Source organism: Cupressus sempervirens, chromosome 4, assembly GCF_028749045.1.
Source record: "Cupressus sempervirens isolate cs-2001-9-10 chromosome 4, ASM2874904v1, whole genome shotgun sequence".
Classification (NCBI taxonomy): Eukaryota; Viridiplantae; Streptophyta; class Pinopsida; order Cupressales; family Cupressaceae; genus Cupressus; species Cupressus sempervirens.
Window position 1 is genome coordinate 519,532,984 of NC_143121.1, and position 26,781 is coordinate 519,559,764.

The following is a 26,781-nucleotide window of genomic DNA, read 5'->3' on the forward strand; positions in this document are numbered from 1 at the left end:
CTAAAGCAAAGTATTAATAAATAAAGGATGCGATCTTAAGTATTGAAATAGAGTAACTTTTCTATTTGAAAGGTCGCATCTTTAGAAGAGAAAGATATATATACAAGGGAAGATATTCATCATTGGAATATATCCGAACATTTAGATTGAGAAGAGGCATTTCATATTTATATTTTATTGTAAGGAGGAATAAGGGTTCAATATGATTTTATAATAAAATTCCATTATTTTATTATTATAAAATTATTTTATTTTAATAATAAAATAAAAATGTTCTTTGTTTATCATTAATGGCATGGAGATTTAAAACTACAGGCGAATCGTCCTTCATAATTATATTTTAAAATTCTGTATATGATTTTGTTATCAGATAAGTGGACATGGTCAATTAAGCATTTTAAATTTGATCATCATAGGTGTTGTGAAATATTTAATTGTTTCCACAGCTGTGTCCGGTTTGTCTCAGTGGAGTTAAAATTCAATCTGGACTAATTTAAGATTGCATCATAATTGATCTGTTGCATCTAGATTATCAAAATTATTGGTAGTACAAGTGCATTGAACATCATGAAGTTGTATGTAAAAATTCTCTGAAGTTGACTCTATTGCCCGGATGAGCAAAGGCACTGGTCTTTTTGTTGAAGTCAAAAAATCAATATATTCCTTCTGCAAGCATCAATTCCATTATTTACAAAATTTATACAAAACATTCAATTATCAAATATTCAACATCCAGTTTCAGTTTCATTGAGTTCGAGGACCTTGCCTGTTTAAGAGCTTTAAGTTTAAATTCGCTATAGAAAAAACCTTGAACTGAGCAGTCAGTGTTCAAGGTGAAGGTTAACCCGCCTGGATGTAGCGGAGCCCGAAGTGCAGGGGAATCTAAGCGATTTCCATTCATTGGCCAAAACTGATTAAGAAGTCCTACAAGAGAAGTGGCAAGCTCTTGGATTTCTAATCTGCGGTTTTGGGAACCAACAGATTGGCGACTCTGCTGGGGAGAGTTGCTCGCAGCAGGTGTTGTTCAGTTACCTAGAGTTTCAGATTTTGTAGACCAGAATTAGAAAACAATTGTATCCGTTTGATTGGAAGTGTACTCTACTGGAAGTGAGAACCCGGATGATCAATACATTCCTCGAAAGAGGTGGCGACTCTATTCAATAAAGTTTCAATTGGTAACTCTGCTGAGGGAGAGGACTTAGAAGGAGATGATTTGATTATCTAACATGGACAATATGTGCTATGATCAGGATGAGGATTAATGTTACACCATGGAGGAAGAATACATACATCCCTTGGATGCCTTTTTCAATTTGGAAAGTTATGAAGGTGAGACATCAGCACACTTATTTATAAGAATGGTGGATATTTTTCGGGAAATACCTTTAGACATCATGCCTTCGCACAAGGAATTGATACGAAAGTTTCGTGAGTTGGGAATCTCACCAAAAGATCCTGATTTGATGCTTCTTTTCCAAATCATGGATGAAAAGTCAAGCTATGTATCTCCTTTGGATGCATATTTGAATTTAGAAAAGCAAGAAGATGAATCTGCAACAGAATTCTTCCTAAGAATGTTTTATGCTTATCAAGAAATACCTTCAGAATACAAACCTCCATTATCTGATCTTCTGTACAGGATGCGGGAATTAGGCCTCTTATATGATCGTCATTTTCTTAACTTTCTTGAACTTATGGATAAAGAGCTGGTTGTAGATGATAATGAATGCAGGACTGAAATAACAAATGGGTCAAGTGAGGTTTCAAATTCAAGTAGAGATGAAATTTTTGAACATGTTGAAGGTGAATCAGCTCGTGATGATACGTATATGCCTATAGATGATGATGAATGTGAAAATAAGGAAGAGGATTCCCTAAGTGTGGAAGAGATTTCAGCCTTGTTAGATCAGGAATATCAGAAGCATGTTGAGAAAAATGGTCCAAATTTTTTCTCAAATCACCATGGTGAGCAAGTTGATGAATCAGTGCATTCTAAGGAGGTATTGGATGAAAGATGTGATCATTCTGAAGAATCACATTATGGAGATGAAATAGAATTGTACACAGTGTATGAATAGGAAGAAGTTTTAGAGTATATTGCTGATGAAGATATCCCCCTTGCTGGTCAAGCAAATTATGATTTTCAAAGTGATGAAGTTAGTACACTATTTGATGAAACACTTATAATTTGGGTGAAAGCTCTTTTGAGGCCATGCTTGAATGCTCTATGTTCGTAAACCCTTTGTTGGAGGAGCAAGTGGAAGGAGATATGCTTGAGTTCACCACGTTCTCAAATCCATTGTTTGAAGAAGATCTCTTGGGTGATCAAGCACATTGGCATCATGATGAAGATAGCAAGTCTGATTTTGAAATTGATGAAACTCATGAAGTGTATTCAGAAGGTGAAACATTTTTTCCATCCTATGAGCAGGAGTTGCAGCAAACATGTGATGGTGAAGTGGAATCAGCCAAGCATAATGAGGAGAATATGCTGGAAAATAGTTCTGAAAATTGTTTCAGCATCTTATCTGATCAGACCCTTGATGAAAGTGAAGTAGCATTTCATAAAGTTAAGCCTTGTTGTGAGGAGAAACAATGTTCGGAGTATAGATGTGGGGCAAATTGTGTGCAAGTAGACAATGAAGCAAAGAAGATTTATTTGGATACTCGTATGAATGTTCACATGCATGAATCTAAAGACCTTCCATTCAGCAAAGGCTACATTGCACCTCATGATCTCTCAAAGGCAAGTAAGACGGATACCAAAGACTTCATTGGTGGAATTGAGCCAATAAACATTCTTCAAAGTGATGGCACATCTACTACAAGTTTGATGTTTGGGCAGCAGACTAAAATGATGAATGGAAAGCATGTCTTGATCAGAAGAAAGGTGTTACATGATCAGAATCAGGTGTTCGATAGAGGAAAGATTGATGTTCATCTTTTGGGGGGCTTGGGGCCACCAAATTTTCACCTTGCATCATGTTAAGCATGAATGCTTGGTCTGCTCTCCAGAGATAGCTAGGGTCTCGCCATGCTCATAGGGAGCATACGTCCCCAGAAAGAGCCACTGATGGAGCCCAAATTTTAGAAGCTCCATTCTTATATATTTTCATATCTTTTCGTTTTTTATGTTGTGTACCAATGACAAGAGTTCTCATGCCATATGCTGATGATTATAAGAGATCGATTTATATGAGGAAAGGAGCATTATGAAAGGATTGAGTGAACTATCAAAAGATGTTGATGTGCCCGAGAATTAAGAGTGTAAAAGCCATAATCTGGAAGTACTCTTCATTTCTACCTTGAGATCCAGAGATTACAAAAGAATATTGAACGTGTAGAAGACATTCATATTGATGAATGAGATTAGTCAAGGATTGAAATGAATCAATATAAGTAATCTTACGTAGACCTGCAGAATAACAAATTGACACGGGAACAAGACAGCTTCAAAAAATACATATGAATGTACAATAATGATGTAAAGATGTATTCTCAGGAACGAGATATAAAACACACAAGAATAAACATATAAATCTGTTGTTGGGAAAAAGGCCCAGATACAAAAAGTAAAACGCAGTCTGCATATTTCTAAGGTTCTGTGATGTAGAGAATGGTTGTTGAACATTGAAATCTTGAATAACAAACCCTACTGTAAGCACTAATTCGCACATCAAAAGTCTCTATTGCAGGAGCGTACAATGGTGAATGGCAATTACATTTTTTCATCTACCAAGGTTAGAAATCCTGATAAAAAAAAACAAAGTAGAGCAGAAGTGTTCATCCGTTCATCAATTTGATGTCATTGTCATGTGAATTCCTTGCGCAAGAAGCCAGTGATATGAAGAGTATACGTCAGAACAAGAAGCACCCACAACGATATTCAGAGATGGAAATTCTTCAAAAGCAATAGATATGTTTGAAGACGTATTGACAGGTTCAGAAATCAATGCTTGCTTTTTCCCACCACTCGCCTTGTGTGAAATATTGCTCGTGGAAATAGGCCAGAGGATCTTCGAGTACCATTTGAATAGTTTGGAATGGTAAAGGAATGACGGCTTCAAATTTAATGCTTGGAATGCGTCCATGGAGATTCGACCCATTAAACCAGTATAACATCAAGAAGCCACGCGAGTGGACAAAGCGAATTTTTTTGAGGATTCAGCGTCATCAGGAGTTTTATAGCTTTAAAGGGCCTCGTAAAGGAGATACATTTTAGCGGCAACCAGAGGCGTTGAGGATTGGGTTAAGACCAGTGTCGAATGAAGGAAGATGCCTATGTTTTGCCGCATCTTTATCTATGTGCCAACGGAATGGATCGGAAGCAAATGTGACAAAATTATGCATTATCCCAATACGATAGTATTTGACCGCATCATAAATTAAGGAAATAAAAATATAGCAGATGGTAATATTATAAAATTTGTTTGATAGAGTTAAAACTATGATTATGAAAAATTGTTTACTTTGGAAAAGATTTGACTTTATTATGAAAAGTCATTTTCTTTTATATATTCAAATATAAATATGGAGCGGTGGCGAGGAGTAATATTCAAGATAGCATCTCCTGAATACAAACCATCTTTGAATCCACATCTTGAAAATGAGACAGATTGTGTGCAAGACGATCAGGTGAAGAGGACGCATTCCAATGGTTGTATAACAGATCAAAAATGTAACTCCAGCAATCCTCCATTCAGCAAAAATAGGGTACCTAATGATTTCGTGAAAGATAAACGTAAGACACATACTAGACTTACTAGAGAATGCGTTAATGAAATGGAAGAAATAAGTGTTGTTTATAAGGATGATGCCTCCAATACAGCAGGGCTGAAAGTGTTACTCGATCAGAATAAGGTATTTGATAGAGGGAAGGATCTATTCAGTTTTTGGGGGGCCTAGGGCCAACCATTTTACCTTGCATCGTATTAAGCACAAGTGCTCGGTCTACTCCTCCAGGGATAGCTAAGATCTCGCTATGCTCACAAGGAGCATACGTCCCCAGCAAGAGCCATTGATGGAACTTAAAAGTTTTGGAAAATTTTAGAGTCCCAAACATCATAGTGATATCTAAATAATTGGATGGGCTTTGCGAGAGCATTACAATGAAGAGAAATATGAGTAGTTCATGGAAAGAAAGGTATGATATTTCCCTGAAAGTCAAAGGATTGGGAACTAAGAATGCCATCAACTTTTGGAATGAAACTAGAAGAAAAAGATTAGGCCCCTTATCAAGTCTTTATTTCTCCAGTATTGAAGATAGAATTAACAGTCACTCCAGATTTCAGTGGAATAATAAAATTCATATGTTGAGCCTTTCTGGACTGTAATAGAAGACAATGATCTAATTTTAGCAACACGATGCAGATAGTTTGGATACATCTGAATCTGTGTATCAAAAGACCCCAATATCTGAATAGTATTCTAATCTGTCATGATTCATTGCCGTTATTGCCAACGTATGGACACAAATCAAACGAGCCAGTATATTAAGAGGAGCAAAACGTTTGCAAGTTTCAGAGCCTGTTAGGTTGCTTGCAGATTCCAGGGAAGTGACAGCTACCAGCATCAAATCCAGTAGTTCCACCAGCAGCTCAAGCAGTGATTCTGAACCTTCCTCTAATGATTCTGATTCTGAAGGACCACTTCAATTGAGACTTGAAGAATCCAGCATGAATAAAGACTCCTCTGTAAGACAGAGGGTGAATCTCAATAAGAGTTTCAAGACTTAATGGAGTGATAGCGAGTACAGTAGCGTTCACCATTTCCAAAGCAATACCTGACTTTTCCCAGTACAGAGGGAGGAACAATCATTGATAGAATCTGATAAAAAACCTTGCATTTCATTGTTTTTTCAATCTGGATTCAAGGCAAATGATATCATATTCACAAAAGCAAATCAGTCATATTCACAAGCAACAGGTTTCATTATGGAACGATATATCTAATTTCAATTATAAAGAATCTGCAACATCCTTCCAAGAGAAGGTTTGTCTATACTATCGAAGGAGCAGTAAAGTTGTTCATTTCAACTCTTTACAAGTGGCTGTTCATGTTTTACTACTTTTTGCATGTGGCTTGGTATTGAGGCAGAGTTATTGCAGTTTTGGAATCACGAATTGTGCAAGGATTGACGCAATGAGAAGTCTGCAAATGAATATCATGAAATATGCTTGCTTGTATTCGATTGTTTGCCACATCCATTTCTTGTTGAGGAATGTTGAAAAGAACTTCCGTCGCCATCTTCTTTTGACCTCAACTGTGTTTTGAGCTTTTCCATGTCATATTACCTGTTCAGGTCACGAAGCTCTCCTGAGAACCATGTTTCAGACTCCTCTGATAGCGCTAACAAAATACCAATGGATATGATATATGTAAATGCCAATACACAATCTTTAGAGCCTTCTATCGCAGATGAAAACAACGGGATGGCAATATAATAATACACTCTGCAAACACCTATTTAAGACTTCTAGATCATACACCGTCAAGAGTCTTTATCCTCAATAAAGACTGTACATCATAAGCAAGATGGAAATCACAGAAAGTCAAAGAAAATCCATAAATAGTAGAGTGATTCGAAGGCAAGCTTGTGCGGCGGGAATTCTCATCATAGGAGCTAAAGAATTATAAAGTGATTGCCAATAAAAGAATTAATAATAATTCTTATTTTGCAAGATATAAGTTAATTAAAAGCAAAGAAGAAAAACTCGATAATTATAAAGCTAATAGGTGATTATATTAAAAAGGGTGCAATTAAAATAATCTAAAGCAAAGTATTAATAAATAAAGGATGCGATCTTAAGTATTGAAATAGAGTAACTTTTCTATTTGAAGGTCGCATCTTTAGAAGAGAAAGATATATATACAAGGGAAGATATTCATCATTGGAATATATCCGAACATTCAGATTGAGAAGAGGCATTTCATATTTATATTTTATTGTAAGGAGGAACAAGGGTTCAATATGATTTTATAATAAAATTCCATTATTTTATTATTATAAAATTATTTAATTTTAATAATAAAATAAAAATGTTCTTTGTTTATCATTAATGGCATGGAGATTATATTTTAAAATTCTGTATATGATTTTGTTATCAGATAAGTGGACATGATCAATTAAGCATTTTAAATTTGATCATCGTAGGTGTTGTGAAATATTTAATTGTTTCCATAGCTGTGTCCGGTTTGTCTCAGTGGAGTTAAAATTCAATCTGGACTAATTTAAGATTGCATCATAATTGGTCTGTCGCATCTAGATTATCAAAATTATTGGCAGTACAAGTGCATTGAACATCATGAAGTTGTATGTAAAAATTCTTTGAAGTTGACTCTATCGCCCGGATGAGCAAAGGCACTGGTCTTTTTGTTGAAGTCAGAAAATCAATATATTCTTTCTGCAAGCATCAATTCCATTATTCACAAAATTTATACAAAACATTCAATTATCAAATATTCAGCATCCAGTTTTAGTTTCATCGAGTTCGAGGACCTTGCCTGTCTAAGAGCTTTAAGTTTAAATTCGCTATAGAAAAAACCTTGAACTGAGCAGTTAGTGTTCAAGGTGAAGGTTAACCCGCCTGAGTGTAGCGGAGCCTGAAGTGCAGGGGAATCTAAGCGATTTCCGTTCGTTGGCCAAAACTGATTAAGAAGTCCTACAGGAGAAGTGGCAAGCTCTTGGATTTCTAATCTGCAGTTTTGGGAACCAACAAGTTGAACCAGCAATGGTAAAGGTGGATCTCTAATTGATAAGGCATTGTGGAGTTGCAACCACTAATGCTCCACTAATAGGAGTATTTGAGAAGATTATTTTGAGGACAGTCTTGTGTCCTTAAAGAAAATGATGATGGTGATAGAAGCATGAAGAGGTGTGGGTCTGAATGTGAAATGTGAAGTTTTTTGATTCAATTTTTTTGCAAGTTATTGATTCCATCATCCCAAGGGACTTGAAAACTTTTGAAGTCGAGGGAGTATGGTGCAGGAGCACCTAGACATCAAGATGTTGTAGATGATCCCAAGGGGTATTTTAATGAATTAATTTACATCCATATGTTTGGATGTGGTATTCCATCTCATGGAATCAGTTGTAATGCCTAAGGGCAATAAAAACGTAAAGTGGTCATTTAGTTGTCATTCGGGACATAAATTGCTCAAAGGGTCAAAATGATATTTGAAGTCATGAAAAGGTTAGAAAGAATGTAAAATATCTTAAAAAGGTTATTTGGACATGTCTAGAGGGTATTTACTAAGGTTGAGGTCATTTTGTAGAAATGTCTTAAAAGTTGTCAAGAAAGTGCAAAATTGTGAAGTTGTAATATTGCAAATTTCACTAAATGTTGCAAAAGAGAAGTTGAAAGGTCATAGCTGTAATTGGATGGTTTCCAACTGCCTAAAATAGCGTAAATAACATGTATTGGTTGTTCCAAATGATAATGGGAAGGAGAGCATTTTAAAGCAATTGGTGTACTCAATATTTTGTATTTTAATTGGTGTTAGTTATTTTTATACTGTTTCCATGCCTTGTATGGACCTATACAGCCTGAAAATGTTGTGCAAAGTGTATTTATGATAAAGTAGGATGAATAACTTTACTTTTGATTCTTGTTTGGAATGGTTATGTGGAGAAATGAAGAAGTTATGGATGTTTCAATGAAAGCTGCTGTTTGTAGATTTGAGATTCCTTGACAACAGTCATTTTGCAGTGTTTGGTATGGACACGTGGAATATTTATGACCTCCAAATGGATGGATTTGAAAGATATAGGAATAAGCTTTCATTTCCTTTTGGTTTGAGTCATTGTTATGCAAATTAGGGAAAGTTATGGATCTTTTAGTGTAAACGGGTTTTAAAATATGTTCACTGGAGTTGCAAGAAAAGATTTGTGCTTATGCAATGATTTAAGAATTGGAAAACTTAATGGCTCACATATTCTGAAACTAGATTCATAGAGGTTTAGTATGAAACTGGTTTGGGATCATTAGGTTTTGTTTTGGGAAAGACATTGGATGCCCTAGGCAAGGTTACATGTATCCTTTCTGGTTTAATACAGTGAAAATGGGTCTTTGTGCAAAGACCATAACTTGTAAATAAATTGTTGGGTTGGGCTCAGCTTTGGATATGTTATAATAGGCCGAGTTTGAAATGATTCCACCAGAGGGTTTTACTGTTACAAGAAGATGTCTAGAACAAAAGTTATGAATAATATAATCAGGTATAGGAATCAGATTGTGTGAATGGAGAAATATTGATAAACTTGTGTTGAAACATGTTTTGTTTACCTCATGAGATGCCTCTAAATAATGAAATTGTTTAATGGATGTTGAAGGGATTGACATGGACCCTGCCAATTGGTTGGTTTTGTTGGATGCTTTGCATCAATAACTCCAAACTCTAGAACATCAACACTTTCTCTTAACTAGGGAGGTATCCTTTCAGATATTGATGACATGGAATCTCTTGATAGGACACCCACAATGACTACATCCATTGTGAGGAAACCAAAATTTATCACATAGTATATCAATGTGATAGCATCATGGAGTCACTCAACATGATGTTCACCATGGCTACTCCCATGTGTGAAATAAATGTAAACACAAGCTCTCATCATGGAGTCATTCAACATGATGGTGTCCTAGAGTCTCTCAACATGACATTCACTAGACCATTATGGCTACTCCCATGACTGGAAAGAGCAATGTGTTTCATGGGCTTTCACCTCATATATCTCCCTCTCCGAGAAATATGTATCACAAGGGCTTTCACCTCAAATTTCTCCCTCTTAGAGAAAAATGCATTTACAAGGGCTTTCAACTCAAATTTCTCTTAGAGAAAAATGCATTACAAGAGATTTCACCTCAGATTTCTTAAAGAAAAATGCATTACAGGGGCCTTCATCTTAAATTTCTCCCTTAGAGTAAAATACATTACAAGGGCTTTCACCTCAAATTTCTACCTATTAGAGAAAAATGCACTACAAGAAATCTTTACGATGAAGTGACTCGCACTAAAGCTCTAAGAACCTGCATCAACACAAATCTTCAATCTTTCCCTGCTATTAACACCATACCAATACTATACAATGATCACTACTCAACAAGTATACAAAACAACCACTGTCCATGATGCACATGAGAATCACCTTCCAATGAATACCACTAAAACATTCCTTGAAAGAAGACCTCTCGAAAAACAAAAAGGAATGTGAACAATCCTCAATCTAAATGATAATAACTGAAACAAGAAGACTTGTCCATAACTTGTGATTGTTTAAGAATATCCACCATAACAACAACCATAATGACCTCCGCATCATACACAAGATGACGCCTTCTAGTTTTGTTTGCCGTGACTTTTCAATGAGTCCACCGTGTCTATTCAAAGACTCTATTGCATGGAATATGAAACAAATGTGACTATGTCTTGTCTTTACCAGCTCTAAGAAATATCCTCCCATTTTTCAGCGATTGGCAAGCTAGTCACAACGGAAAAATGTTTTTCAAGAACAACAATGCACTTCCTAGCTTGAGATCCCATACTTGTCCTATGGCATTTGTACTTCCAGAGTTCAGCAAAGAACATTCACGAGGATCCAAATGAAATAGAATTGTTGTAACACCCATTTGGTGACCTCGAAAAGAATGTGTGCAGAATCCTCGATTCATATCTCACACAAGAATATTTTGTTAGTACCAATAGTTGTAAGCAATTCTCCAAAAGTATCACATGTTACATCATCCATTGGACCATTATGCACCTTCCACGATCTTATGTGGGTGAAAGAAGATAAATCCTAGAGTAAAACTTGCATGCTTCAATTATTAGCAAAGAGTAATATATTGTCAAGGGTGAGTGCCATTGCATTGATAGGCTCATAATCTCCCTCCAACATGCCTCTGATGAAGCCATTTCCTACCTTCACAATGTTAACTTGGTCATTAGAAGCACAAACCAGAGAAGAAGTCTTTGAAGAAAGCCTGTAAGGTCCCCTTGTGTAGAATTTCTGTAGAGTAGGGATGCTTCGATAATTTTACTTCAAATTTACTAAACTAGTCATATCTCACTCTATGCTATGCTACGAGCTCAGGGGAAATCTACAAATTACTTTGATTTGAGTTGTGCTTGCTCTATTAACCTCTGAATATTTGTAGCTAGGGCTTTATTGAGAGTGATAGAAAGCCCGTAGGGCAGTAGGAAAGCCCCTTAAATATACATTCACTTTCCTCAATTTAGTGTGAGTGAATTGGAACTTCTGGAGATTCAAACATAGCACCTCTGATCGCTTAAGATATTACAAGAGAATTAAAAAAAATTAACAATGACAATAAAGAAAATTGCACTACTTGAACAAGTCTGGTTTAGGATCTTTACAGGTATACTTAGCTCTGATACCATGTTAAGATTTGAACCATAGTAGCACTCAAAATGAATAGCATAAGCAAGATGAACTGGGAAAACCCTCCTCGAGGGGAAAACCCAACCGCACCAAGAAATACTACTTTATATTAATGAAAGATCAAGAAATCTGATTTACAATTTTGCAAAATGCTGGAGTGCGCTGAACTAAGAATCCACCCAATGTGTATCCATCAAGACATATATATGCTTGTCTCGTCCCTTCATCATCTTGATAATGAAGGGTCAGACAGTTACAATAAAGAATGACCTTTTAGATTACAAATGAAATGAAGAGATACCCACAAAAAGATAACTTCAGATGCTAAAACATCAACATGCCTCACATGTGACAAATATAACCCTAATTTGATATTCAGTGGCAAACATATGCTCTAGTGTTATCAGTTTGTATAATGAAGATGTACGCACTTGTAAATTGTTGGATATGAGTTGAAAATTAAGACAAATTGCTATGCCATATTTGAGTTTGGTTGGTAATTAGTTGGAAAATTAATTCACAGTTAAAGTTACTGGAATTCGAGCAACAACTAAATTGAATTAAAGTAGACTCTTTTGAGTTGATCATTGTGGATATTATGCAAACACTGATTATTTTGAAAGCCAATTAAATGCAAGTACAAGAAGAGCTGACTAAATACGTGCTTCATAGGTTTGATCAAAATGCAAGGATCTAGGATTGATATTGATTGGGATCATGGTTTCAAATGCTTGGAACAAATTCTCATTGTAACTTGGATTCAGTGGGATAGGGAAATGCTACCTGATATATTAACCCAATCAAACAGTGCCCAGTTAATTGCTAGGAAAACTTGTGTTCATGCATTCAATTAAAGATCAGACTTATTTGCAGTTTTGCACTATATAGGGATAGTTGAGGGAAGCATAAAAGCATCTAGTGCAATATAATCAAATGAAGCAATATAATATTAAAATAATGCAGAAATGAAATCACATTTAACTATAAAGCATCTCATGAAAGTTTGAAACAATATATAGAAACATATATAGTAAAAATAGTAAAGTGGATACATTGCCTTCAGTTCAAACATATAATTCAAAATGTATTTGATCCTTAATGCATAGTCAGATAGTATGATGATAATACAAAACATTATCACTTCTAATATCTGAACCAAAATCTAAATCCAAAAACCAAGCACTAGAAAAAGGGTGCATATGCTTGGGGCCTTGCAATAAGAAATGCATCTGATGTGCTTAGTAATTAGCTTTCGTTGGTCTTGGACAACAACATAAGTGGGAAGGGCCAAGTTATATTCTTGTTTGCATCTCTTGATAAGGTAGTCGTTAATTTTAGAGGCCCAGTGAAATGAAAGATAACAACAATGTAGGAGGGTTGAATTGATGATTAATATGCAATCTAAAGTATATATGGCATGTTTTACTTTTACTAGAACTTTTGCATTGGGATCACCCTATAGTAGTTAGGGGGCAGCCAATTGGAATAGGAAACTTTGATATTGACTAGGAAGAGTTCAATTTATTTACTTTGCCACTTGATTTAATCTCTGACATTTATTATCTGATCCAATGTTCATTACAATTAAGGAGTTAAGAAGCCAAAAGGGATTCGACATTCAGATAATGGCAGAGATATAGGGCAGAAAACAATTGGATGATTCAGGTTAATCATTAAATCTTATAAGACTAATAGTTACCCAAATATGGAAGGAGATAGTAGGGCAGATAATAAAATGGTAGAGAAAACGATTCACTGAAATTTTACAGCTTCAACTACCATCAGTGCAGATTTCTGACCAACTCATCATCTCCTCCTTTGGGTCACACCAGATTTGTGAGACCTCGCAGAGGTTACACTCGGCAACACCACCCATTCTCCAGAGGCTCCTCGAGACAGCCCGGGGCACATTCTCGCTCAGGACTGTACTGCTAAATTCTGGACTACTTATTGTGTGAGGAGAATTTAGTCTTCTTTTGGTTTTGGTGGTCCCACTGCTGGCAATTGCCCCGTTGTACACTTTGCAGTCCCTTAAACCCTTGTGGTCTCTTGTTAGACATTAATAAATTTATCTTTTCTTATCTTATTTGATCTAGTGGTCATCAGTGATCACAATTAGTGAGTTAAGAAGCTAAAAGGGGTTCATCAATCACATGAGGGCAGAAAACAATTGGACGATTAAGGTCAATCATTAAATCTTATCAGACTAATAGTTACCCAATAACGGAAGGAGATAGAAGGGCCACATAATTACAAGCATAAGGGGGGACCAATGAGATTTTATAAAGGTTTGAAAGTGGCCAGGCATGATCAAATGATTGACATTGATCTAGGCTGAATCAATAGTTATGGAATGAAATTATTGAACAATCATAAAAATGGACTTTTTAGTTAATGATTAGATTATTGCTTTCAAATGATACAACTATTCAAATAATGTCGTTCATGATTTGATGGTAACAGTTTCTTTGGGAGGGAAGGTTAGGTTCATAGTCACACAGACTAAGACTGAGAAAGATAACCATGAGAAATGAGAAAAAACTTCAGGCTAAAGAAGATTCAACTGATCATTAATAAATAATGAAGGTTAGGGTGAATGATGACCAGATGGTCATGGCTTTAGGTTCTTAGGAAATGAGACTTATCAGCATGGGTTCATGATAGTGAACCACTGGGAACACAGTCCATTATGTTTGGGTAGATGATATCTCATAATTAAACCTCAATAGCTGAAATTTTCCCATGATAGATCAAACAGATCTGGCCTTATGAAGATCAAAGCACAAACCACTTTTTTAACAACATAAAGCCAATAAAGAAAAATTGGACACTCATCAAATATGCATTCAATGCTAGTGCTTAGAGGTCTTTATATAAAGTAATGCTTGGAGTTTGGACTGAGGAAAAAACCTTGACTATAAATTTTACAGGCTTATGGAATAGGTGGTTTTGAGAACAGATAATCTGCATAAGCTCAACCATCCTTCAAAACTTTGTAATATTTAGTAATCTACTCAATGTTAGAATCTTGGTATGGCATGACTTTCAAATGGACTTAAGGGACCATTGCCAGAAATGACAGATGCTAACACCATACAAGTGAAATTATTCTGAGAGTGAGCACGAACATTACATTGTAAGTTAAACAAAGAATCCAGGACACAGAGTTTGCGGAATGATACATGAAGAGCATTTAGGAATACTAGATGTATCTCAATCAAGTTTTCATTCTCTTAGAATTGCCATTTTATTCTCTGTAATAGGTTCATGAGTCAGAATCTTGCAAAAATATTGATGCAGCACTGTAACATGTCTATCCATGAGAAAGTTAAACTGTAAAAGTTTCTTAATATGAATCGTCATGAAGAATTTCCATTGGGGGGCAGGTGGCTAACATTAAATGTTGACACCTCCTGCAAGAACAGCACGGGCAAAACAAATTCTAGCATATGAGCAGATGGGTGTGGAAACAACACTGTATCACATTAATTTCTCTACTTTGAATGCATAGAGATAATCTTCGATAGGGATCTTACAGGATACTGAATTATGTGCTCGATGATGGATTATATTCTGTAGGAGATTTGTGCATATGTAGAATCTAGGAGGAATGGGTACAACTGCTTGTGTCCAACCTGTTGAAACTGCCCATATATCAAAATATTATATACCTCTCCTGGTCTAATCATAACACATTACTAATGCTTTATTAATTTATTATTCCTTTTAAAACTCTGTACAATTCTCAATGTAACTAAATAACCATTTTAGACCATGCCATATCTAAAAGTGCAATGGAAGACCAAGGAAGCCACTATAAACTGAAGTATTTATGAAGATAAAATCACGAACGCATAGAATAACAATGACTATGTCATATGAAATTGGTAAGTTGTAGATGCTTTCCTCAATTATGACAAACAACCCTTGAGTTATTGGTTCACTAAGAGTCATCAACAAAATCAACTTCTCCATCAAAGAATTGATCACCATCAAATGTTCAAAACTAGTATGACTTGGCTTATTTGCATTCTTTTATAAAAAAAATTGTTAAATAATGATATTTTGAAGAAGTTTGGCTGCTATTACAAAATTCAGAATTGCTTCCATACTTTTGTGTCTTATCTTCATCCCTTTCATTTACTTGGCATTGAAGTACAACCTTGGTAACATGATTCCTAAATATCTATATAGTAAAATTGAACACATGTAAATATGTCATGATTACCAAAATAAAGATGAGGGAGAGAGATTTAGTCACAGTGATGTCTGATGTACACATTTCAGAAATAAAAGAAGCATCGAAAGTAGATAATAGAAGATATGTTCCAAAACAAAGAGATTTAAATCATGTTACCAGTTGTTCAAAAGCATACACTTGATTCTAACAAAGCAGATAAAACCCTTATTTCTCCTATACTCATGCAATGACAAAGATGTGCAATAGCAAATGCAATTCTATGAATTCCACAAGTTGAGTGAGGGTATCCTTTTAGCTCTTAAACGGAAAGGGAAATTGATGATTATAATTTTGATTTCAGAAAATCCCCAAATATGCAACAGTAAGAACAAATTGATCCTGTAGCTGACCAGTGCCTTATCTATTGAGCAGTTCCATAAATCACACACATACATTGATGATACCATTGACATATTCCATATATCAAGATATCAGATCTGTCCTATCACTTTGTGAATCAGACATCAGTGTTCATAAAGACCTCATACTCATGCAGTATCCTTCTCAAATAACCAGCAACCCTGTCAAATATATTAAAGGTCTTAGTGCTTAAAGGTCTTTGTATAAAATAATGCTTGGAATTTGAACTAAGGAAAAAACCTTGACTATAGCTTTTACAGGCTTATGGAATAGGTGGTTTTGAGAAGAGATAATCTGCATAAGCTCAGATAATCTGCATAAGCTCAACTGTCCTTCAAAACTTTGTAATATTTAGTAATCTATTCAATGTTAGAATCTTGGTGTGGCATGATTTTCAAATGGACATAAGGGACCATGGCCAGAAATGACAGATGCTAACACCATTCAAGTGAAATCATTCTGAGAGTGAGAATGAACATTACATTGTAAGTTAAACAAAGAATCCAGGACACAGAGTTTGGGGAATGATACATGAAGAGCATTTAGGAATACCAGAGGTATCTAAATCAAGTTTTCATTCGCTTAGAATTGCCATTTTATTCTCTGTAATAGGTTCATGAGTCAGAATCTTGCAAAAATATTGATGCATCACTGTAACATGTCTATCGATGAGAAAGTTAAGCTGTAAAAGTTTCTTAATATGAATTGTCATGAAGAATTTCCATTGGGGGGCAGGTGGCTAACACTAAATGTTGACACCTCCTGCAAGAACAGCACGGGCAAAACAAATTCTAGCATATGAGCAGATGGGTATGGAAATAACACTATCACATTAATTTCTCTGCTTTGAATGCATAGAGATAATCTTCAACAAGGATCTTACAGGATACTGAATTATGTGCTCGATGATGGATTATATTCTGTAGGAGATATGTGCATATGTAGAATCTAGGAGGAATGAGTACAACTGCTTGTGTCCAACCCTTTGAAACTGCCCATATATCAAAATATTATATACCTCTCCTGCTCTAATCATAACACATTACTAATGCTTTATAAATTTATTATTCCTTTTAAAACTCTGTACAATTTAAGTCTACTATGAACCATTATGATCTTGCTATATCAGTTTGGCAAATTAAACATACTCAAGTAAGCTGATAGTGAGAACATAAGACTGGTTCCCATTTTTTCAGTTTAGTATTCACCAAATTACTTCATTTGTCGGAAAATATAACACTTATTTGTAAAGATTCCTGCCATACCACTCTGAGAAATTAAAAAATAGAAAGGAATCCCAAAAGCAGTATCTGACAACATTTACCATATGGAATGGCTTCTGGTCTCAAAGCTTCCCAAAATAAACGCCCCATCAAATTTCAAGTGCCTCATAGTCTTTTGGGTTTAGAGCAAATTAAGAATCATCAATCTTTTTATAAATAGCTATCTTCTGTTTAGTATCATATTAAACAAATTGGTTAATATTATAATTTGGTTAATACTTAGGATGCACAATGTTGCTTGACATGTAAGAGGTAAAAGCTACAACTGACTGTAGGGTAGAACTGTTAATAATCTCATGCATGTAAATATTCAATTTTATTGTGCGTAAAGGGAGTACTTAAATATTTTTCAGTTTATCATCGGAGCAATAATGCTAACAACAATAAAAACAATATGTGGTTTCCCTATACAATTAAATGATTTTTCATAATTTTATGATATATTGCAACTTGTTTGAAATTAAATTTGTGGACTCCTATTTTCCTTTAATGACCATCAAATCTGTCAGGGGATCTTGTAATACACCTGTATATATTTGATTCTGCTGTGCATTTTTTAGGAGAAATTCCCAGCTAACTGTTTTTTATAGGAGATGATTTTGTACATAATAATTTGAATGCATAAATTTTCCTTTCAGCTATCAATGCTTTGGGATACGTTCCAGCAATTGATGTTGGTGGTTTTAAGCTTTTTGAGAGGTAATGTACATTCTCTTAGTTATGCCATACAGATTTAAGTTTTAGATATGCTCAATATATTTATTCTCTCATGTATTTTCCCCAATCCATAAATTATTCAACCTAATCCACATTATGATAGAGCTATTAAATGACAAGCATCGACATGGTAGTCTGAGATTTATAAGATGTAGGAAAAAAATATTTTCCTTAGTCTTTGGAACACTAAAATATCCATTCTATAAAGAAAGTACTAACTGTATTAGTGCAAATTTGGGGTTCATATATGAATCACATTGTGGGATAGAATAAGTTTTATTCATTTGGTGCAATGAAAGTCTTAAGCCATACATTTTTTGCCATGTAATTTTAGAATCAATATTCATGCGATTGATGGATTATATATTAAGAAGTTGGCTAAGTTTGTCCCAATAATATGCTTAAATAAGAATAGCCTAATACTTAGTAATTGATGTGATGTTTAGATATAGTTAAAAACTCATAAATGTCAACCTACATTAATTAATACACTTATAATTGATATGGACTTAAATAATGTGATGGTTATTGGCCACATTTTCTCTACATTTAAAAACAGTAATTAGGTGCTGAAAAAACAAAACAGCAATTAGATATTTATTGGTGCTAATATTGTTCATGTAATGTCCAAATAATTTGTTGTGGATTCCAACAATTAATCTTTGTAATGCTCCCATTTTCGTGGGCATCAAAGTTTTGAGGGATTAGCCCGTCATTCCAACCCTTGTGGGTTAATGGATTGATTTGAGGGTCTTTAGTTGTTCAGTTGATCTCAGTTTTGATGGCTTGTTGCTTTCACTGTGCTAACTTTTCTTTGGAGTCTTGCTACAATGTCATCTTTGGCTTATTATTGGAGCACTTACTATTTATAGTAAATTGTTTATCAATCAGATTCTACTTTTGGCTGGACAGACCTAGTATGGATCACCAGGTAATTTGAAGTTGGGCTTGGTCATTTGCATTTGGGAATTAATGGTTATAAACTTATAAAGCATTTATTAATTTAGCTAAATAAGTAATAATATGATTTAAAACTTTATTATATGACCAAAGGCTTTGTAATTATATCCATTTTATTAAGAGAGAGCTTATTATTTAGTACCCACTCAAGGAGGGAAGACATAATATTTTATATTATTTCAAATGTTTGAAAAGATTATGTTTTTGCAAAGTCGAACCATTTCAAGTTATGCGTGGAGTATATTTGAAGCTACTGGTTAGATTGTTATGAGGATGTTATATATTGCTTGGATGGGAATCAAACCACATTCATACTTGTGATTTTTCTTGTGGTTGAAGGAATACTTTGGCAAGGGTTTGAGGAAGACCTAACCTGCAGGGATTGTGAATTCTTGTTAGAGTTTTAAGCACTTTGAATGTGTGAAACATCAGGTGAATTGTGCCATTGGTGGCTTCAGACAGAGGTGACATTTGAGATTAATTAGTGTGAACTTGTGTGAGGGTTCCAGCATTCAGATTCAGAAATCTTGATTGTGACTCAGGTTATAATCGAATTGAAAGAAGAGATTCAGTGTTTCATCTTGGGATTTGCTGCAAGTCGGATGTGTGTGTTTTGAGCAGCTTGTGGCCATCATATTACAAGCTGCATATTTATTACTGGCCGCCTGGATTATTACCGAGACAGCAGTCTTATTACGGCTGCTGACAATTTCATGGAGGGTCAGCACTGAACTTTGGAAGGCTGTGATAATTCTTATAGAGCCTGTGTTTCTTTTATTGGCTCGTTTTTACTTGTTACTCTGCCACGTTTCCTATACTAGAATCCATGGCTCAGCTAGTGTCTTAGATTGAAGGCTGCGGTTATCATTGGTGGAGATCAATGTCGTTTCCAGGTTCTTATACATATTCAGAAATAAATAAAGTTTCATGGATATTACAACTCAGTTCCATTCTGAGTTTGCATGTTTATAAGGAATGAATAAGCATTTCAGTTTGAATTTGAATTTGTCAATGTAATAATTTCATAGAAAGTCAATGGAATAGAGTGTTGGAGAAGCTGCATTGTAATTAGATCATTCTTGTATTGTGATAAGAAATTGCAAAACTACTCAAATACCATTTAAAACAAACTCATAAGTGCTCAGAAATCAGAAATTATGCAAGTACATGCCAACTGTTTGATGAAATGTCAAACATCTAGATTGAGTTCCAGCCAGCAGAGTTCTTATATTCGTGGACTCTTTCTTAGTTGAGCCTAGTGTAGATGTCCCATATGAACACTCTCCATAGATCTTCAATCACACTTCGTGTAGTATTTTTATAAGAGCTAAGGTTCTTTCTTTATGAATAAGATAGAGTGGAAGTGGACTCATATTTGACAAGTCACTCTAGAGAGATGCCAAAGGAAGATTAAGTCTTGGAAATATTCAAAAGTCTTGTCCTTCATTGATCAACATATGATGTTATGACCCAAAATAAGGAGCTTGATAGAAAGAAGTATTTTTTTCACTTGACAATAAAGTTGTTTGAGTGGTCCACCCTTATGTGAAAAGACAAAAAGGAAAGTTGGGTGTTATGTGCCTAAATTTTTCATTAAATAACTATTTTAGATTTCCTTCAACATCATGATCAAACAACTAAAATGATCCTAGGGGATCCCCACTACAATGCTAATCATGAATAAGGTTGCTGCTTACAGCACATTGTTTGTCCCTTTTGTTGGCTAAATTTTTTGTCAGTCACTGTGATCACACCTTACAAAACTGTGATATAAGACAATGTCACGTGAGATTACTCTCTCCTCTTACCAGCAGGGGAGGCTCCCTTCTTACAATAGGTGGCTTCGACAAGGACTTGATCGATACTTACAAGAAAAGGCGGTTCTTACAATCAATTCCTCTTTATTCAGGAACAATTCACAAATATCTTGCGAATAACACTAAAATTATATAAAAAAGGACTTGTCTCTATGATAATATCAATATCCTCTTAGTTGACGTATGGGCAACTGAGAAGATATCAATTTTCTTCCTATTGAAACAGTTATAGAAACCCAAAGTCTTGTACACTTATTCTGAGAGATAGATTAACAATTCTAGGTACAGGATAAAGCTCAAAGTCTTTAACCAAAAGCCTTCTAAATTCTACAAAATTTCCTAAACATGAGGCGCAAAGTCACTCAATTCTTAGTATCTAAAAACTGCTTCAAATTATCTTAACCTACCTTTTTTGTAACACAAAGTCTACACAAGACACATATCAAGTACTCAAAAGATTATGATAGTCGAGATAATGCAACCCAATAAATTCAAGATTGAACTTTTTATTCAATGTAAGAATACATAAACAATCCACAAGCCTTTCAACACAAAGTTTGAGGAAAACTTGTTCTTTCTATTCGCTTTGAAACTTTTGCATAGTGAAAGTCAAAGTTTTCACTTCAAGAATTTTCAGCATAGCCTACTTGCATAAACAAAAGACCCTTTTTACAATGAAGCTCATTGAGGAGTTGGGAAAAAAAGTGCGAGAACCCTAAAAACCTGACTTATTCTATTACTAACTTTGACTTACTCAAAACACAAGTCCTAATGTATTTGACTTGCAATTCGATTACATGTAGTAGCTTTACAAGTGAAAGATCACCTACAATTACAACTTGCTTTTTGATTACATGTATCTATTAACAACAAAATAACTACTAAAATGCATGAAAGAAGGTTAAGTGTCTAAGATACTTCTAGATCTTCTTCAAAGACCATCTATGAAAGCCTCAAATCTATAAACAGATTGTTGCATTGCTCCAAGATTTGGTGCACCTTTATGTTGTCCTATGATAGTCGTTTTGATGACTATGTTTGTGCACTTGGAAATGGCTTTGTTGCTGTCTTCAAGTCCAACCTAAAGACGATTCGGTGAAAACTTAAAGCTTGAGAGTTTGTTCATGCAATTCAGAGTGAAGTAATCCACCCCAAGCTTTAGGTGAATCACTTTCATGAGCTTTGATATTGCAACATCTTCTGGAATCAACTCATTACTCTCACTTATTTACCTCTGTGTCAGCTCCTTGAATCCTTTGTTGATCACACGTTATTTTTCATCATAGATGCCATTGACTGCCTTTACATCTATGATTAGCCCTTTAATCACTTGGCTCTTGTTCACCATTAGCTCCTGATACTCAGGAAACATTTCCCGAGAGAAAATGACGCTAAACTCACACAACTTGTCCAAATCAATTTATGGAAACTTATTCTATACTCCCAAGCCCTCATCTAAGATCTTTACATCATGATTAGATTATGCAAGGACTTCATTCGATTTGGCTGAAGTCTCTCTTGCATGAGTCAATACTTGGAAAGCTTCTCTGATCACTTGTGTCCTTGTTTTCAATAGATATTTTTCACCATATTTTTTCCTTGTTTTCGATAGATATTTTTCACCATATTTTTTCCAAAGAATTCATAGAAATTCAAACAAACATTTGCATGTAAGTGATTTTCAATTTATCCAACAAACTATATTGGAAACCATACAATAACTATCTGAAATATAGATTTCTTAAATGAACATTGCATTTAAATCTTCAGAACAACTAAAACAAAATATCAAATCATAGTTATAGAACTTACAACAAGATTGGATACTAGGAATATGAATCTGAAGCATTAGTTGAGATACTTGCGTGATATCTCCAACCGACAATGGGTTTTCGTCCACTACCTCCAAGCTTGAGTTTTCCATCCTCAAACTTGCTAAAAGCCAAAGCTTCCAAATTCTCCAAAAGAACAATAATCAATCATAAAAACAAGCATATCCAAATGAGCTTCTCTTTGTTCTTTTAAAATGCATCCCTATGACCTTTCGTTTTCCAAATCTTGTCTTTTTGTGTTCTTCCTTTTGATCCCTTTTTAAACTTCTTTTTAATATTAAAATGACTTATATTAAATTGCAGTGAGCTCCAATAAAGTAATTTTTAATATTTTGTTAGTTGTCAGTCAATTTCCATTGTCCCCAAAAAGGGACATTACGTCCTCCCTCCTTAGAGATTGCATATCCTGGAGCAATCATGAATCCGCATACCGATACCAAAATCCCATATTAATCTACAAGCAATTTTGTGGCAGACTCTGGGACAACAGCAATTTTGTGGCAGACTCTGGGACAACAAAACTCAAATCCTGCCACATTGTGACACAATATGTTCAGATGCAACTCATTCATCATTTATATCCCTGAATCCCAAGACAATTTGGAAAACACTGGTTCACCAATCTGTTGTGCCACTCTGTAAATAATAGTACTTTGCCTTAAGTTGTAAAGCAAAACCCATCGGGATCCATGAAAAATAGAGCACCGATCTTATCCACACAAGGAATTCAAACCAAATTATCCATCCAACCATGGGAGTAGAAATAAATGTCTATCACTATGCCATCTTCCTGTAACATCCACCTGAATAAGAAGCCCACCCAAAAGATGCCAAGAATGACTCCGATATGCACCAAGATCAACTCATTCAGCTATCAAATGTCGTTGCTGTAACCCAAGTCAGCAATAAGAATGATCTCGCTGTTGTCATTATTCCTTTGTACTGGAAAGATGATCATCTCATATGAGATATTTGTCAAGCAAAGATGTCTTCACAAATCTTGATGTAACTATATAACCATTTTAGACCATGCCATATCTGAAAGTGCAATGGAAGACCAAGCAAGGAAGCCACTATAAACTGAAGTATTTATGAAGATAAAATCACAAACGCATAGAATAACAATGACCATGTCATATGAAATTGGTGACAAATCTGAATTTAAGCTGTAGATGCTTTCCTCAATTATGACAGACAACCCTTGAGTTATTGGTTCACTAAGAGTCATCAACAAAATCAACTTCTCCATCAAAGAATTGATCACCATCAAATGTTCAAAACTAGTATCACTTGGCTTATTTGCATTCTTTTATAAAAAAATTGTTAAGTAATGATATTTTGAAGAAGTTTGGCTGCTATTACAAAATTCAGAATTTCTTCCATACTTTTGTGTCATATCTTCATCCCTTTCAAACACCTTCTCACTGAAATTTTTTCTGGCTAATACTTTCACTATGGCTACCAACACTTGTAGACCCTTTTCCATTATTGTTCTAATGAGGAAAAGATGCAAACTCATTTGAATGCGAGGATAAACCTTTGCTGTCCCAAGTCAAAAGTTTAGGCTCCTCTATACTCTCATTGGACTCATCACAAATCACCCAATCTTGACTTGTAACATGTCCATCCCAAGTGAACAAAGGTGGCAGCGTTTCAATGAAGTCTTCTTCAAAAGACGTCAGAAGGCTGCAAGGTATTGCTTTGTGAAATTTCTTAGTTCTTTCATCAATATTTTGGATGTCCCTAATATGTAAATTGTTAGGATCATTGCCACCCATTTCCTCTCTAAGTAGTTCATCAATCCCTCCTATTTGTTTGATCTCCATCTCCCTTGTACCCACTTCTTGATCTTTGGCTTTAGATGAAACAAACAATTGATTTTTTGATTGGTATAGAGAGAAATGAGCCATGCTAAGCTGATAACAAAGATCATCAACCTCATTTTCCTTGTCCTTTCTAAATTTGATATTAAGATCCCTATCCATTAACAGCTGCAATTAGTCTGATTTCATTCTTTCAAATGCTTCTTTGATGGTGTGCAATTGAGAACAAGTTACACCACATGCAATTCCTTTTTGCCTCTCATCAATTTGAGTTTTCCACAAAATCTTCAATGAATTTATGTGAATCATATACCCTTGTTAACAGTTGTACAACCCTCTCCTTTGTGACCAATAATCTATCCTTCAAATCTTGCAATGCTAAGGGATTTAGTTCAAATTTGTAAAAACCCTATGTATGCTCCAATAGAGTTATCTGTACCAATGAACAATGTTTCTATGTTCGCTTGTTTTTAATTTTTAATTTCTGAAGATATATATAATGCAAAGAGAATACTAGATGAAACAACACGACGTCCAGAACTACTTATAATTTTAATGGAGAATGGAAAGATAGAATTTAATACATTATCATGAACTGGATTCCAGTATTCAATCAATAATGAAAACTTGATTCCTTCCGTAGCATATTCCTATGTGCTGCCAGTTGAGAGGACAACCCGAATTACATTATTAGAGGTGGTTTCCTAACACAGTGATCACCATTTCCATGTCTCACACAATTCCAAACTCAATCGCACCAAGCTGGTAATGGTTTATGTTACTCCCAATGCAGATTTCGGGCAGAATATCATTGACGTCCAGCTCCAATCAAAATCGCAGGTTGCACAATGCTGGCCGTAGGCTAATTCCAAAGTGCCAGGCTTGCCTTAGATACTTCCCAGGCCAAATACCTATCTTGCAGTCCATCCTAATTGCAGATTTTTGGCGTTCAAACTGAATTCAATCCCACACGTAGCTCTAGTATGAAAAACGCTAGTCAGCAAAAATCCAATCAAACCTCAATTCAGTTTCCAAGTCTTGAAACCCAAATACAGTCAACTCCTCAGTATTTCAATCTCCTTAGCCACAGTGAACAAAATTGGAGAATACCTAGTAAATAACAAATCCACTTTACTCTAGTAGTGGAATGAAATACTTCTCAGCTACAATGATGAACAATAGAGAAGTTGGGCAATCTTAGCTATACCTCAACAGCTAACTTGCAAATGCATCTCTCAGAATTTACAACCCCTATACATCAGCAAGGGCATAGAGTTCAAAACTTAGGAAAAAGCCACAAAGGCACAAAAATAAATATATAATCAAGTGTGCTTTTCCCAATGAAATGAGCTCTCATTTATAAGCTTTCATTGGAAAAAGTTTCCATAAAACTCCACTTCAGAAATCGTGGAAGTTTCCCAAAAAGAACTCAACACTAGAAACTTTCCAACACGCTTTTTAGAAATATCTCTTGAAGTCATTATTATAATAATATAAACATTATAATAATAATGCAACTCAATGATTAATAAATAAATAAGAGCTCATGCAATTATTAACTTGATTAACTGTAGGTGACGACCAATTGCCAAGCCACCCACTGCATTGCCAAAAATAGCAACTACCAAAAATAGACTTACTAAAAATAGTAAGTGATCAACTTAGACCCCCAAAACACCCTGTCAGCTCACGAGGGTTGCTATGATGAATAGACTTGGCCAACTGTAGGAACTTGCTAAAAATGGGGACATTACAATCCTCCCTCCCTAAGATTGCTTGTCCCAAAGCAATCCCAGAGCAAAATGAACACACAATCCACCTGGATCCCAAAGGTAGAACTGCGTACCATCCTTGTTGTGTACAAGCAACTCCTGTAACACCAACAAACAAATAATGAACATCAACATTAGAATCATTTGAGAACTGTCCTAAGATGCTGATGAAGGCAACAACCCATTGGGACTCAACGCAATTGAAATACCAACTTTGTCAACACCTAAGTCCCCATGAAACTGATACTCACACGCAACCGCACTGTGGAGATGGTAACAACCATAAGCAACCGAAACACTACCACCAACTCCAACCTCTGCCAAACTGTCTTGGGTGTGTAGAGATTGCAAGGGGTCAAATTTGCAGTTATCAATCCTATCTATAAAGGATGGTGCTAACCTATCCCATAATGAATAGTATGAAATTGGAGCCAACCCACACCGAGGTGAAACCAAATCCTCTACCTGTGGGCCAAAATTAAAGTGATGAGCACTCCTTATAGTGAAATGTTGATAAAAACTCCCAATCACTGTCAAGGGCTCATCAATATCAGTCTGGAAATCAAAAGATGGCTC

General features: G+C 35.2%; 1 protein-coding gene across 1 annotated transcript in view; it reads left to right on the forward strand.

The window, feature by feature from the left end:
* GSTT1 (glutathione S-transferase THETA 1) overlaps positions 1-26,781 on the forward strand; it is a 223,639-nt gene that overhangs the window by 74,881 nt on the left and 121,977 nt on the right. The window contains exon 3 of the mRNA XM_089825757.1: positions 17,923-17,983. Coding sequence (XP_089681883.1) covers positions 17,923-17,983 — 61 coding nt within the window. The remainder of the gene's footprint in view (positions 1-17,922; positions 17,984-26,781) is intronic.